Source organism: Episyrphus balteatus, chromosome 1, assembly GCF_945859705.1.
Source record: "Episyrphus balteatus chromosome 1, idEpiBalt1.1, whole genome shotgun sequence".
Classification (NCBI taxonomy): Eukaryota; Metazoa; Arthropoda; class Insecta; order Diptera; family Syrphidae; genus Episyrphus; species Episyrphus balteatus.
Window position 1 is genome coordinate 120,414,338 of NC_079134.1, and position 16,578 is coordinate 120,430,915.

The 16,578-nt window shown below is 30.1% G+C and overlaps 1 protein-coding gene across 1 annotated transcript in view; it reads right to left on the reverse strand.

Annotated features, from left to right (window-relative positions):
* The window catches only part of LOC129921057 (uncharacterized), a 94,631-nt gene that overhangs the window by 38,008 nt on the left and 40,045 nt on the right, over positions 1 to 16,578 (reverse strand). The window contains exon 11 of the mRNA XM_056002693.1: positions 15,909 to 16,041. Within this exon, the coding sequence (XP_055858668.1) occupies positions 15,909 to 16,041 (133 nt within the window). The remainder of the gene's footprint in view (positions 1 to 15,908; positions 16,042 to 16,578) is intronic.

Below are 16,578 nucleotides of genomic sequence, written 5' to 3' on the forward strand. Positions count from 1 at the left end.
TGAAAAACATGATCGACATATTACAATATATTGATAATTGACTAAATATGAGTGAATCCAAGAAATGAACTAAGGTGTAAAACCAAGATTCTTTTAACTTTAATATAATAATGTTATGCGAAATGGGATATTTAGTTTGTTGCAGTCTGCATTTGGACGGGGTTGGGTTCGTCATAGCCATTGTAGAGATTACAAGACTGCAGAAGTGATTTCACCAAATTCAAACAGTTAAAAAAAAAATTTAAACTGGGCTATTGGGTGTTTATTAGATAATAGTCCCCACAACACGTACTCTTCACGAGGAAATACAAAATCCGTAAGGTATTCAAACTCCTTACTATTATTTAAGTGTTACGCTCGCCCTACTCAGGGTAAATATTTAGGATTATCTAAAAAAGCTATCCTGGAAGTTCAATATCGAAGAAAGAGTTTAAAAAAGAACGTGGCACGTTTTTCATCATCCAAAGAAATGTATTGGCTTGTTCGAAGGTCGGGTATAAGTGGCATTCTTAAATCAACACCCATGGACACCCTTATGATACTTTTAGAGCCAGCACACAGTGGGCCAACTTTTTAAAAGTCGTTGCAATAATCCAAAATTATTTTCTTTGCTGGGTTAGTGAATATTGAAAGCTTCAAAAGCCGACCAAAATTTAAAATCAGTTGAAGGACTGGGCTGATACAGGAGTCATATTTCCCTTATTTTTAAAATCAAAGATTGTCTTTTACCAAACGATAAACTAACTTATTAAGTTTTTTTTAAATCGTTGCATTATAGTATTGAAATAACACTGGTCTGCAAAATTTAACTTTTTTTTTCTCCTTCAAATAATTTTTTAATATTATGAAAGATTAGACTTTCCTGAATCTAAATCTTGTTTCAGAAAAATTCTATCAGGTTTCAGGTACCATTTTTGTAAAAATGATTTTTGAAAAATGTGGGTAGTTTCTAAAAAATCATCCTTTTAGATTCATTTGATCTTGTATAAAATTCAAATTATTTGTCGCATTGAGCTCAAATTTAGAGGACTTATTCCTCATAATTTGACCTATCGATTGACACCAAATATGTCTTTTTACATTAATGTTCACTAATATTTTAAAATACTGATTGACAAAAAAAGCAGAAATATCGAAATTTCTCACTTTTTAGTAAATCCTACATGAACAAAAACACCAAAAACAAGGAAAATGTAAAATATCAACGTCCATTATATTTAAAAAGTCAAATATGTAAAGAAAACCATAATAAAATACATTTAAAAAAATTTGTACGTGTTTTGTAATTTTATATACTTTTTTTCTATTTAGAAATATCTTATTTGCAATTAACCATTCGATAAACTGCCTTGTAAAGCTTCAGATTTGTTTCTCCTAGAAACAAAAGTATACTTTTCTTATTATAGTTTTTAATGTGCTGAGTTAGAATCCGAAGTCAAAAAAATTCTATCACGTCATGATTTTGAGATATTCGCATTAAAGTATCACAAAATCGAGTTTTTTTTTAGAAAATTTCAAAAAAAAAACTACTATATCTCAAAAACCACAGCTGACCGAAATTCTTTGAGTTCGGATTCAAAATCAACACACTAAAGTCCATTAGAAAAGTATACTTTTGTTCTAAGGAGAAGGATGTATTAATTTTTAGAGATCATTTTTTTTTATGGTAAGATATACCAAACCTACTAAATTTACTTAAATTAAGATATCTCGAAGAAGAAAAAAGATATTGAGAAGATTGAAACTGAATTTGAAAGAACAAAATAAGTTCTTTTATAAACCGTTACAATTTTAATTGAAAAAGATTACGTTATGCCAAAACATTTCTTTGAAAACAGCAAACAAAATAGGTTTTTGAGATTTTCTAACGGGAAAATCTAAAAAATGTGACGTGCTAGGTCAATTCTGACTTCGGATTCAGAATCAGCATACAAAAATCTTTTAGAAAAGTATAATTTTATTTAAAGGAGGATTTCCTTGCAGACCAGTGTAATTAGAACAGTTCAAACTTTAAATGCAGCCTATTTATAGTTATTTCTCATGGAATGCGCATAATGAAATAAAAACTAATTTTATTCGGATTTTTAGTCGTCACCAAATATTTGGAATATTCTGTAGGTTTTATTGTCGATAATAATGATAATTAATTTTATGTAGAATTTTGAAACGCTTTATTTTAATGTTTGTGGTAAACGATTCTATTTTTTTCAAAAGAATATAATACTTTACAATCGAAATCATACACATCTACATATATTTTAATAATGGTAATAATTCACCCTCTGATAAGAGATCTATACATTCCATTCATGTAAGGGGTTAGATATATTGAATATAAAATTTAAAAAAAAAAACGCAGTTATTCAAGCAGAAATATATGCGGCCATTTTTGAAAACCACGAAAACAATGCAAAATAATTTTTTTTATTCAACATAAAACAGTCCAATTGCGTAAATTGGTTTAAATTTCGAATTGTGACAATTTTTGCAACCCATGATGACGACGCAATGGCAGGATGAAAAAAAAAATTAAAAAAATATTCTCTTTTATTTGGGAAACGTTCCCATTCATTTTATCGAAATGCAATGTCAATCTATGAAAAGAAGTACCGTCTCGGGGTTGGAACAAATACAAAACAAAAAAAAAAAAACAACAGATAGCTGATTGAAAAAATAATGATGTGTTTCCCCGACAACCAGCACCACCTCATACATAAGAGTAGGAAGCATCCGTAAAAATCTACATCCTATATAATTTGTTTTGTCACACAATACTTATTTGCTGAAAACATAAGTTGAAGTACGAGAGAGAGAGAGCAGTAGGTATACAAGTTGTTCACATGATGTTTCGGCTACAGGACCGCATTGAACATTTTAGACGCCTATTTGCAAACAAAATGATATCTAAAAGTTGAATTTCCCAAGTTCGAAAATTAAGGCTTTTTTACCAATTCTCTGTAGTATGAAAACCGGAATTTTCTAATTTTCTCAGAATTCCTAGGATTTAACTTACAATTTCATTCTAAATAGTATTTTTTTAAATTCTTTCGACATCAAAATATTAAAAAATCGTTATTAAAATATGTAATTGATTTTGGTTTAAATCAATTTTGGGAAACAGTTAAAAAAAACTTGTTTGAAATTTTGGTTTTGGGTTAGAAAATTACACAAAAAAATTGATTTCCAAAGAAAATACATATTGTACCTATTTCTTAATCTAAACTTTTATTTGAACATTTTAAATATGTCATCAGTATTATTGAAGCTACTTAAAATAAGTATTTGGCTCAAAAAAATAGTTGAAAACAATAAAAAAAATAAAATGCACGAACTTGCTCTTAGAGTTAAAGTTGCTTAAATTTTTAAGACTTTTTATATAGAAATTTGGAAAATGTAGATACCTACTACATGGGTACAGAAAAAAAAATTAAAAAAAGATGAATTTTTAGAAAAAAAAAATTTCAAAATCGTTAGAGCCGTTTTTTAAAAAACTAATTTTTTATAAATATTTTTTTGGAAAAAAAGTTTTAAAATAAAATTGGTATGCCATTTTGTTGAAATCACTAATCAACATCTAAAAACAAAATTTCCAAAAAAATTCAATGTCCCGTTTTCGAAAACTTGATTTTTCAAAATTTTTTTAAAAATCCAAAAATTATTTTTTTAAATTTTATTTTTGGCTTATATTAAAATTATATAAATGCTTCTTCACAAAAAGTTTCGTTGAATTCGAGATAATAATTCGTTTTGGAGATAATCGGATTTGAAAAAAACGGTTCTATTTTTATTAGAAGTTAGACCTTGTCTTTAAACTTACATTTGAATTCTTTAAACAAAATCGTTGGAGCCGTTTTTGAGCAATTTCAATTTTACTAAAATCGGTATATGACAAGTACCTTTATTTTTGGTCCAAAAAAATCAATTTCAAAAATCCCTCTGGAGAGTCGCCAAATAATGCTACATACCAAGTTTGACATCATTCAGTTCATCCGTTTAGGCTGTAGCTTCGTTTACAGACTGACAGACGGACAGACAGACCGACGGACCCACTTTTTTGGCGTTCTCTACCACCGTAATGTCATGGAAAAATGCTATCTCAACTTTTTTTTTTTACGAATGCAGGTACATACCGTTAGTTTTGGTTCTAGGATAGTTTTCTAAAGCCAATTAATTTCCTCTGTGGAAATCTTCAAAGACAAACACCCTTGATTAAAAATCTTAAAAACAAAATCTTTTCAGTTGTTTAGGTCTTAGTTTGTAGGTCTAGATAAACACGTGCACGATCTCTATTATCTAAATATAATGTTTATCGAGTTCGATTTTTAATACAAATACTAAACTTGTCTTCAAGAACAGGTTTGTACTTTTTCAAATTATAAACAAAATATTTGCTAGGCCGTTGTTAACGTACCTACAACCTACTCGCGAATTCCGTGAGTTAATTAAATTCAATTTTATAGTTGGTCAAAGTCCAGATTTGTCTAGCAAGGTGAGGGCAAAATGAAATTTTATCAAATATCTGACTAACTTTTGTTTTGTTTCGGTGATTCTTAAGGAATTAATTATAGCACTTTTAATTTTTTTTTGTAAAATAAGGTCTTAATCGTTATTGTAATTATTATTAACGTCGAAGTCTAAATATAAGATTTTGTTTTCACTAAGCATATTAGGGATTCCAATAATTCAAATAAACAAACTAAAAATTAAATACAAAATGAAAAATAAATGAAATGTTCAAATTTGCCAAAGGGTTGCCATTTTGAAAATCAGATCTAATGATTTTTCATACCGTTCTTCGAAATATGAAAAAATCAGCCTCCCTATAATACGTTTCTCACGTCACGTCACGGAAGTAGTTGGTAATCTTAATTCGTTTTAGCAAAGACAAAATGTACAAAAGAAAAGAAACTGCAGAAAAACTCATGTGTTTAAAGGCAATTACACTGCACAACAAGGTTTTGGATGAATAAACTATACAATACTTTTCCAAGGGCTTTTGGTGTGCTGAGCTCGAATCCGGTTTCAGAAATATTCTATCAGCTCTAGTTTTTGAAATATTGCCATTAGAAAATGCAAAAACACGTTTTTTGGCTTATAGCTCTGGTCAACAAAATTTGACTATTTTTATTATGAATAAACCAAAGTATACTTTTCCAATAGTTTTTAATATTCTTAACTCGAATATGAAGTCAGAAATCTTCTATCAATCTTAGTTCTTGAAATATTGCCGTAAGAATTTGCGCAAAATAAAGTTTTTTGGCTCTTTTTTTGGTTATGCTATGATGTGAGGTACCTTATTTCAACACAATTTTAAACGGTTTCTATAAGAACTATTTTACTTCTTTGAATCTTTCCGATATCTGTTTTATTATCCGAGATATCTGAAGTTTAAGTACGTGTGTTTTGGCTTGTTTTATCAATAAGGTTATTTCAAACTGCAGTAACTTCAAATTAAAATATCTCGTATTATAAAAAAGATATCGCAAAGATTTAAACAGATTTTTAAAGAAGAAAAGCAGATCTTTATACAAACAAATCTTTGCAGATCTTTGCCACAACAAATATGTACTCGAAAATACAACACCCTACTTAAAGAATATTGTCGAAAAGTATCTATTGAATACAGAACTTGCAGACTAAGACCATTAAAAACTTTATAAAAATTCATTAACATTTTTTTTTCCAACAGTTATTTATTTATTAGCTTTCATAATTTGTACAAATTAGTCAAAGTCAAAAAACGAAGTTTTTACTAAGATCAACCCAACATATGAAAGCAGAGAATATGTGACATATTATATCATAAGACAACTCATCATGGACAGCCCATCATGAGAAATGTTTTTCTTTTGTTTTGCATTGTTTCTCTTGGTGAATTACTCTTTCCAAGGCACTAAAGAATCAACAAAGTCTATTTTCATTTTTTACATGAAAAGGTATTTTTTGGATAATGATTAGAAACTAGTACCGAAATACCCTGTGAATAAAACCAAATATCTACAAAATTCGGTCATATGTTGCAGTTGGCATGGTAACTGAGCACCAAAGAGTTTAGGCGAGTTCATAAATGCAGGACTGCAGCAAAAAAGAATTAATAATATTGTTATAATTACGAGTGAATTATGACTAATTTAGTACTCGTTCTTTCAACAGACAGTCCTTGGCGGAATAAATGGAAGTTCTATGCAGAACTGCTGCGTGCTGCAGTCTTGCATTTATGAACTTGCTCTTTATATAAATATCTAGGTGAAAGGGTGTTTTTTTTTTAAACGTCCAAAATAACATTTTCTAACTTTAATACTATAACGGGGTAATAGAATTGTGTTGGACATGATTTAAAGATATTTTAATGCTGAAATATATTCAAATATCTTTCTATTATTTGCATCCAGATTTTTTAAGATTTAAGTTGTGAAAGATACTTAAATCATGTAGGGGTAGTGGGGGCAAGACGGTTTTTGTACTATGTTGTATGAAAAAATATTAAATTGGCAGGACTTTTAATATAAAATAAATGGCTTTTGGTAAGATCGATTATATCTGTAAGTATGAGCAAGTTTGAATGAAATCCCGAAAAGTTATAGTAAATTTTGTGATTTTTCATTAAATCGTCAGGTTGTGTGTGAAAAGAAATTTGTACTATTTTAAATGAAGTATTTAAAAGTCTTAACTTTTTCTTTTTTTTGTAAGAAAAGTTGGGAACCGATGAAAATATAGCATACGTTTGTGATTATTGCAAATAGATTCCAAATTTTAAGATAGAAACGGTTTTATTATCAACAGAAGTTGATAGGGCGGTCTTGTCCCCATGTGGGGGCAAGACGGTTTTTTTTTAGATGTTTTTTCAAAAAGTATTATCTTTTATTCAGTATTTTAAAACTTTTTTTTAATGATGAGATTTCCTACAGAAAACATTAAAGTTAATGAATAAACACTTTATTTTAATTAAAAGATGTGTTTTATAGGTTTTAAAGACGGTTAAACACTAAAGGGGCAGTCTTGGCCCCACTTTCCCTACCACAATATGGTACCATAAGTAAAATAAAAAAAATGGTTTTCTCTATTTTGCTAGTTGGTCTTTCCATCGGATTAAAGTTTGAACCCCTGAACAGATTTTAGTATTGGAAGAAGTTTTAAATTATAAATTGTTCGGGACTAAAATTACTCCTGCTTTCTTTTATTCATCTAAAACAACTTTAAGGATTTTGATGAAATTGTTTAGAAAAAACGTTTGTTAAATTAGTTACATCTTTTTAACTTAATTTTTGATAGCTAATCCGGCACTGTTTATTTAGCATCAAGTTTAAGTAGAAAGAAGGGGATAATGCTGCCAGTAGGTACCTACTTTATTTGAAGGTATAGTAGCTCCACGTCAAGTAACAGTCAAGTGTATGATGGCAAAATCAAGAGCCAAGCAAAAACTCGCAAGCATAGTATACTTACTTACAAACATATACCTACATTTATACTGTTTCCATTATAAGAACTCTGGAATCAAAGACTCTTTTTCTCTATTTTCTGCACACTACATCAAAGGAATCCAGAGGAAAAACATGGTTCTTCCTTTTATTATCCCTTCCTAATTTTGTTGTTTTCTTTTTTTTTTTTTTTCTTCTTTTTTTTTTGTATTTTTATTCATTCTTTTTTTTTTCTCTCAGTATACTTTCACCCTCTGTGATTGCCATATTTGTGGTATTTTATATCTCAAGCCCAATAAGTTAATTTCAGGGGGTTGTTTTTGTTGGAGCGTGTTGTCATAGCTGCAAGTGGGCGCATCCTGCTTCTTATTCTTCCCGCTTAGTATATTTTAAAAGGTTTCTAAATGATGTATTCCTGTGCTGCTGCTGCTGCTGCTGATGATGGAAGAGTTTTTTTTTTTTACATACTGTGCCGCGGAGGGCGTATAAATTAAAATGAATAATTTGATGATGCTGCCGCAAATAATAACATCAGGTAAGAGTTAACATATAAAGAAGAGGTTTTTTTTCGCGCAGCGATCACATATTATTAGGACTTACTCGAATTTTGGCTTTCGACTTTTTGGTGTTTTGAATGTTTTATTCTACTTAATTACGTTCCCCCTAATTTTTTTAAACTTTGAAATAATTTTTCTGCAAATGGTGAGCAATTCAAAGGAAAGGAACTCAATGTTAGCGGGTCCATTGGAATTCGTGTGATGGCGGTGTTGTGGTGTGGGTTTTTTTTTTTTTCTTTAGGTTCTTTTCCCCAAAGATGCAAATTCCAGCAAGCTTATATTTTTTTTATACATTTTTTGAATGAAGATGTTTTTTATAGATGTTCGTTTTTTTTAATTTTTTTGTAAACTGTAATGTTTATCTTTAATTAGGCCTCCAATATCGATGGAATGCCATTTGCTTAGCGATATAAAGTAATTTGACTAATTTGGGATTATAGATTGAGGAATGCTTTTTTTGTTGCTTAAAAAAAAAATATTAATAAAAATATTAAATTGCAGAGGGTGCAGTTGCCAGGGATACAATCTGTGTGGCAAATATAATGGCAGTTTTTCTTTGTTTTTTTTTTTGTCAGGAAAAGAAAAATGTGACATTGTGTGTGGGAGAAGAACAAAATTTAATGGTAATTTTAAGCGCACTTTTATGTGCTGTTCTCGCAAGATATAAAATGAAAATTGAAATTAAGGTTGGCAAAGGCAGTAACTGTAATTGGGTCTTAATAAACTTTCATGAATGAAATATTTAACTTTGTATTTGTTGTGTAGGAAGAATAATACACAGGTATACCAACTAAATTGATTAATATTTGCTTATAGAGGCGAGTTTTTCCGATGTTAGATGCTTTACATAGCATTCACATACAATATTTTTTGTAATATAATTTTCTTAATATTTTTAGCAGAAAAGTGCTGAAATTTTTTTTAGGGGTTTTGGAATTTTGTTTTTTTTTGGTTTTTCAAGATTTTCGAATTCTGGAATTCTGTTATTTGGGATTTTTAGGCTTTCCGAATTCTATCCAGAACTCTAAGAATTTATTAAATAACATCGTTATCAATTCACAAATAAGACTGCCAAGAAAATTGTATTTATGATTTTTTTTTTAGTTGCCAAAAGGAATTATACAATATTGAAGATTCACATACAGATACTTTGCTGGTTATCTGAAATTTTTTGTTCTCTCTGGGTACAAAATAAATTATTTTATTTTTATTTCTATTTTTTTTTTTTTTCAATTCTGAGAGAACTTTTCCTAACAAAATGAAATTGAAAACATCTTCATTTAATGTTCAAAGTTCCTTGTTAAAGCTTTTTATAGAATTCAGAAGAGAATAGTTTAAAATTAATTTCATTATAAACATTATTATTAGACCAGTGCCGAAGCCTTCAACAACATTGAAAAGTAAAAAAAAATCATAGTAGGATGAAACCCATTGGAAAAGGAGGTGAATATAATAAAAATGAAAGGAAAAATAAATTACGGACGAGCCGAGTTCGGGAAGTGGGTGGGTTAAGTTTTTAATGGTAAAAAATAGTATATCTCGTTTAAATACTACAAAGATCTATAACTTTTGTATCGACAATTTTTTCACATATAGACGGTTAAACTTCATAACCTCGTAAGTCGAAAAATTCGAAAAAAATATTATTAATGCAAACAATTCAGAAAATTCAGAGCTATCTTTTGGTATATTCAGTTCAACAATTGTTTTGAACATTTTTCAGGAATGACGAAATTCAAAAGCTCGTATTGATATATCCCATACAAAAACAAGAAACACAACATATTGTTTTTTGATTTCTGAAAAACTTGCAAAAACGACTTACGAGGTTATGAAGTTTAACCGTCGATATGTAACCTCAAAATTTATCGGAAAAATTTCAATAACCGAGTTATTGCTATTTTATTTTTTATCTTTTTCAAAAAAAAATTTGTTGGTATGAAATTTTGTGAAAACTTACCTTATTATGTCCGAAATACACTGGAATTTATTTGATTTAAAATATTTATTTTTTCACTTTATTTTGACTTAATATAAAAAAAAACACTCTAATTTTCAATCAAAAATTGACGTGTCAAAATATCAGCTTTTTCAACAAGTTGGTGAGTATTTCGTTCGTTTGGGACATAATAAGGATAAGTTTTCACAAAATTTCGTAGAAAAAAATTTTTTTTTTGAAAAAGATAAAAATAAAAAAGCCGAAATCTCGGTTATTTGAATTTTTCAAATAAATTTTGAGGTTATGTGAAAAAATTGTCAATACAAAAGTTGTAGATCTTTTTATTACCTACAACTTTGCTATACAACTTTTTTCCATGGGACTCATAGCTTTGCCAGAAATCGAGATATACCATTTTTACCATTAAAAACTTAACCCACACACTTCCCGAACTCGGCTCGCCCGTAATTTATTTTTTTCTTTCATTTTTATCAAATCACCTCCTTTTCCAATGGGTTTCATTCTACTATGATTTTTTTTTTTTTGGTTTCAAAAATGATCGACTCTGGTCTATATGACAAATGTAAAAAAATATTTGAAGTTGATTTTTAAAACTAAAAATAAAAATTTTAAATGTCTTTAACCTCCAAACGAAGTATTTTGGTGCTTTAAAAGGCCTTATCAGTCCTATCGTCAATAAAGTTATACATACAATTTCCTTGGAAGAATTTATCTATAGTTCGAAAACTTGATATCGGCAATAGTTTTCCAATGGAAATATGTTACTTTCAAGGAAAAATATCCCCTTTAACTCTTTCCGGGACAGTGCTATGAAAATCGTACCACCAATTTTAGCATTTTTTTTTCTAGCTTTAATGTGCAATGATATTAAATTAATACCACATTTCTATGTAAGTTGAAAGAAGAAAAAAATTACATAGAAATGTGGTGTTACTTTAATACCATTGCACATTTACGTACAATTTTCACACTACTGACTGACCGGAAAGATGGTGAATATTCACCATCTTAACTTGCCAGTACTAGAAATAATAGGCCTAATAACTTTAATCAAATGGCCCTAACATAAGCAATGGAAATAAGAACATGAGTGAAATATAGTCACAGAAACCCTTTAAGTGAAGAGAACTGTACATTGCACATCGGGCTTTGCTCTTAACGAGCTCACTTTAGGTCCTGACAGTATCCTTTAGGTAGCTGCTCCTGCTTCGATGGCTTCAATTCAGCGTCCCTACATGTCAAAGCTTTTACAGTAATAGGTCCAACAACTTTAATCAAGCAAAATATGTTACAAAGTGAGCGATATTGACAATTTGGAGCAAGCTACTTGCTCACTGGGTCCCCTGATGGATGAACTTGGCTTTGGACTCAACGTTGCTGAAAAGCAATCGAAGATAAGTATATCGGGTATCAGCTTGACAGATCCCTACACGGACGACTGTTTTAAGGGAGCAAATTTAACATATCTCCTGCCACTGAACACACCATTACATTTTTAAGTACAGTACCTAATGATCAAAACGATCAGCGATCGCACTTTTTGTCATGTCTTCCTTAGCCAGAACCTTAATTAACCATTCAACAAACAATAAAGGTCACAAGGGCAATGATATCAAAACAGCATTTATCAGCGCTAAATGAGTTTTTCTGAGCAGGTAGTCCAGCGGCCGCCATTTCTACCTACCTACCATTACCATGGAACCATAATGTACATGATTTAAGAGTGTTTGAAAAACTGTATCTTAAAAATCTAGACCTAATTAATAAAAGTTTACCAACAGGGACATTACAAAATTTGTATCAAAGCTATTTTTGTCGTTACCGTTAACAGCATTTTTCTTTGACGATTTCAAGACATGACACCTTCGAACAGATTTTGACGTAATTTTTACGCTTCAGAGTCTGCTTTGAATATTTACGTAAAGCGTTAAATCGTTGTCTAACTCACACTGGAATATTTAAATGTAACAAAAAGACACCTTACGCACTTTTTTATTGACTTTAAAACTGCATTCGAAACTTCTGAATGAAAACCATTATAACTCAAACAGTACAACCCAAGAGTGCGGACAGTTGCAGTTATCTTTGGAAACATTTTTTTGAGAAATCTCGAACAGAAGAAGGATAAAGGCAAGGCTGCAATTTAACTTCTTTACTTTTTCGCTATATATGTATATCAATAACACAGATTTTGCCAAGCTTCTTATACCTAACGACTTAAAGTTACCAGTCAATGATCAACAGACTATCAAAGGTTATTTAGGTTTTTTTCGGGAATCAAGTTCCTAAGTGTTTCTAAATCATAAAAAAAAATCCCCTAATTTTTTTCAGATTTTTATTTTGATGATAGATGGTGCCCTAATAGGGTTAAATTTTGTTCTTATTTGAAAAAGGTACATACAGGGTGTCCCAAAAGTTAACGTCGAAACAAAAACGGTAGATAGGGTAGGTGGTGACAGTTATCAGAAAAATAATAAAAAAAATCGCAGCCATATATTTTGTGAGTTATGGGCATTTGAAAAAAAGTCGAAAAAATGGTCACCCTGTGACGGTTTTTCATGTGCCGTGACTACAAATCTTAATTTTTTTCATTTTTACTTGCGATATAGGTACTATATATCAAGTTATGCATTCGTACAAAAAAAAAGTTGAGATAACATTTTTCCATGACATTACGATGGTAGACAATGCCAAAAAAGTGGGTCCCGGAAGTCCGTCTGTCTGTCTGTCTGTCTGTCAGTCTGTCAGTCTGTCAGTCTGTCAGTCTGTCTGTCTGACTGTATAAGGAGCTACAGCCTAAACGGATGGACCGATTAATGTCAAACTTGGTATGTAGCGTTATTTGGCAACTCTCCAGAGGGGTTTTTGGAATTAATTTTTTTGGACAAAAAATAACGGTACTTGTCATATACCGATTTTAGTAAAATTGAAATATCTCGAAAACGGCTCCAACGATTTTGTTTAAAAAATTCAAATGTTAGTTTTAAGCTAAGGTCTATCTTCCAATGAAAAAATTTTTTTTTGAAAATCATTATTAACGGTACCTGCCATAGAACCGTTTTTTTCAAATCCGATTATTTCGGAAACTTCTTATTCGATTTCAACGAAACTTTTTTTGAAGAAGCATTTATATAATTTAAATATAAGCCAAAAATAAAATTTTGAAAAAAATAATTTTTGGATTTTAAAAAAAAATTTGAAAATTTTTTTTTGAAAAATCAAATTTTCGAAAACGGGACATTGAATTTTTTTGAAATTTTGTTTTTAGATGTTGATTAGTGATTTCTACAAAATGGCATACCAATTTTATTTTAAAACTTTTTTTCCAAAAAATTATTTATAAAAAATTAGTTTTTTAAAAAACGGCTCTAACGATTTTGAAAATTTTTTGTCTAAAAATGCATGTTAATATATCAATCAAAACTGCATACTTGTTTTGGAGGGCAATTTAATTTCAGATTTTATTTTATTTTTTTTTAAAAACGAATTTTTTTTTTCCAAATTTCTATACATATAAAAAGTCTTAAAAATTTAAGCAACTTTAACTCTAAGAGCAAGTACGTGCGACCCCAGTCGTGCAATTTATTTTCTTTTGCTACGCAACCTTGAATAACCCTGCTACCAGTAAATAAATTTCTCTATTGCTCCTTTAGTGATTTCATAAAAATACAATTAAATCGTTATAAGAAAATTATTATGTAAGTTTTTCTTTAACCAGTGCAAAAAGTGAAGTCCACTTTCATAATCAAGGGCACATATATGTATGTTGACTTATGAGGCCATTTTTTTAGATATAGCCTTAACGTACAAATTTTTGATGAGGTTCTTTTTACTTGCTCTATAGGGCAAGTATTGGTTTCGTGTAGAAAAAAAATTCGAGGTTTTAATCAAAATCAACATTACGATGATGGAGAAGATCAAAAAAATGGTTTTCGTCATGCTGTCCGTCGGTCTGTGCGTGTGTGCGTCTGTGCGTCCATCTGTACATCGAGCTAGGGCCTAAAAGGATGGATGGATTTACTTGAAACTTGGTACAGATTATTTTTGCGTAATACCCTAGGTCCGTTTTTTTTTTAGTTTTTCAATATCTCTTTTTTAACGCATACCTCCCATATACCGTTTTCGAGGTATTGCAATTTTCTCGAAAACGGCTCTAACGATTTTGATGAAATTTGATGTACGTTATACTCTTATTGATTCTAACAAAACTGCGTTTTTAGTTTTTCTCAAAAAATTCAATTTCAGAACCTTTCAGAATACAAAAACTTAAATAATATGGAAAAATAACCTAATAAAAAAGTTAGATTTCTAAGAAAATAAATATTATCTCTGTTATTTATGGATTATTCTCAACAATGTTATACCATTTTGAAAAGAGAATTGAACACACCAACTTTTAAGGTAACTTGCCGAAACATCGTAGTTCATTTTTTTTTACACTACGGTTCATTGAATTAGAGTCATGTAAATTTTTTTAGTACTTAGTTCGGCAAAAAAGTGAAATTTTCTTTAAAAGTGATGCAGCTGAATAAAAATTTTTGAATGCATTTGGTAGCAGGGTTATTCAAGGTTCCGTAACAAAAGAAAAAAAATGAGAAAAATTAAGATTTGTAGTCACGGCACATAAAAAACCGTCACAGGGTGACCATTTTTTCGACTTTTCAAATGTCCATAACTCACAAAATATATGGCTGCGATTTTGTTTATTATTTTTCTGATAACTGTCACCACCTACCCTATCTACCGTTTTCGTTGCGACGTAACTTTTGGGACACCCTGTATAACAAACGCCCTAGGGTGCACACAAATCGTAAAGTAGGTGGAAGTAGAGGTATTTCTAAAATCGAGCTTATTTTATTATCCACATTAATGACCTCACAAAGTATCTCACGTTTTTTTTTTTAAATATTATCAGTTTTTTTTTTTAAATTATCACTGGATTTCTATTTTAAGACTTTAAAAGCCTCAAACCTGTTAAATTTCAACATCATTTGTGTGTGTCCTAGAAATTATACAATTTGCCTCCAAAAACTCAATGACAAACCAAATCTAAATGTATTTTTAGTTGTCTGTAGCAACCCGTTCGGATTATTTCCCAAACACAATAATAATTTTCATAAATAGGTTCTGCATATCATTACTGCGCTCTTTCACCAATGCGGCAACTTAAAATAATTATCAAACAATTAGGAAGTGCAAATTCAAGTGTTCACATTTACATAACATACCCCCAGTGTGCAATGTAATACTCCCACGACCATTCTCCCGCCCGAGACAGCCCGCGCCCCGCGCCCCCCGCCACTGAGAATAATAATAATCCTAACGCTACTAATTACGTTGATTGCCATCAGGATTTAATTGAAACAAATAAAAATAATAACGACACCTTTGGATTTTCTGTTCATTGCTACTTGCTACTAGCATCGTCTTATAAACATCTTTTAAATCTATGCAAATCCTACCAAAAGCAAAAAACAAAACCAACAAAAAAAAAAACAATTATTAAAACGAATAAAGCTTAAGAAATATACAAAAAAAAAAAAAAAAATCTTCCCTCTTAGAATTTTGAATCTTGAAAGAAGAATTTCCAAATCATTTGGCTTATTAACAATTCTTTGAATTCAGCCGGAAACGTAAGGAACTGCTTCTCCCAAGTAGTAGAGAATTAATCTTTCTGAAGGACTCGTCGTTGTTGAAACGCGGATTTATATGTGTATACGAATTTGAAACAATTAAGCAAAAATTAGTAGAATAATAGCAAATGGCAAAGCACACAACCAAAAGCCAAATAAATACCTTCTTCTTTAGAAGTCAGATGAAGAAGAAGTAGGTACACAGAAGTCGCGGCTTACTCTTACTTGAAAGTTTTGAAGGACTTTGTTTTCATTTTCTAATTGCCTTATAAGTTTTCTGTTTTCATTCCTTTCAAATTGAATGAAATAATGTTCGTTTTGATTTTTTTGCAGCACTTACCTAAGCCAGTGGCGTTTGGTGATGCTGGTATGGCAACAAATAGCATCGTATTGATCTGCCATCCAAACAATTAAAATTATATAAAAAGCGGTGGAGGTGTCATTAAAGAACTCCGACATTATGGCTTCCATTCCTGTAAGAAATAAAAAAAAAATAATAAAATATTCTTTTAAAATAAACATGTTTTTTTTTTTGAAAAAGTCTTTATAAAAAATTCTGTATTTTTTATAATTTAATTTGATAACATTTATAATAATTTATGTATAATATTTCTTGTAAACACTCTGCATCTTTTGATTAAAGTCATTTTTAACAGTTTGGAAAATATTAGTGGTTTTATATGGGGTAGTAAAAGTAACGACCTAACTAAGTAACTAACCCTCTGTCGGCACACGGGTGCGAATTTGGCAGGACAAAAATTAAAAGTGGTCACAAAAAAGTGTCTTTATAAGGGTGAAAATATATTTTTTTGAATTGTGAATACAATATTTGAATTCCTCGAAATATTCTACATTAATTTCATATATGATTCTCTACAAAATAGTGAGACCGAAAAAAGTTCTAGCGACATGAAAAAGTATAAACCAAATTCGCAAAAAAGGGGTGTGCCTACAGAGGGCTATGATATCGGTCTTCGTTGCTTTTATATGTTTTCTTATGTTACGTTTAT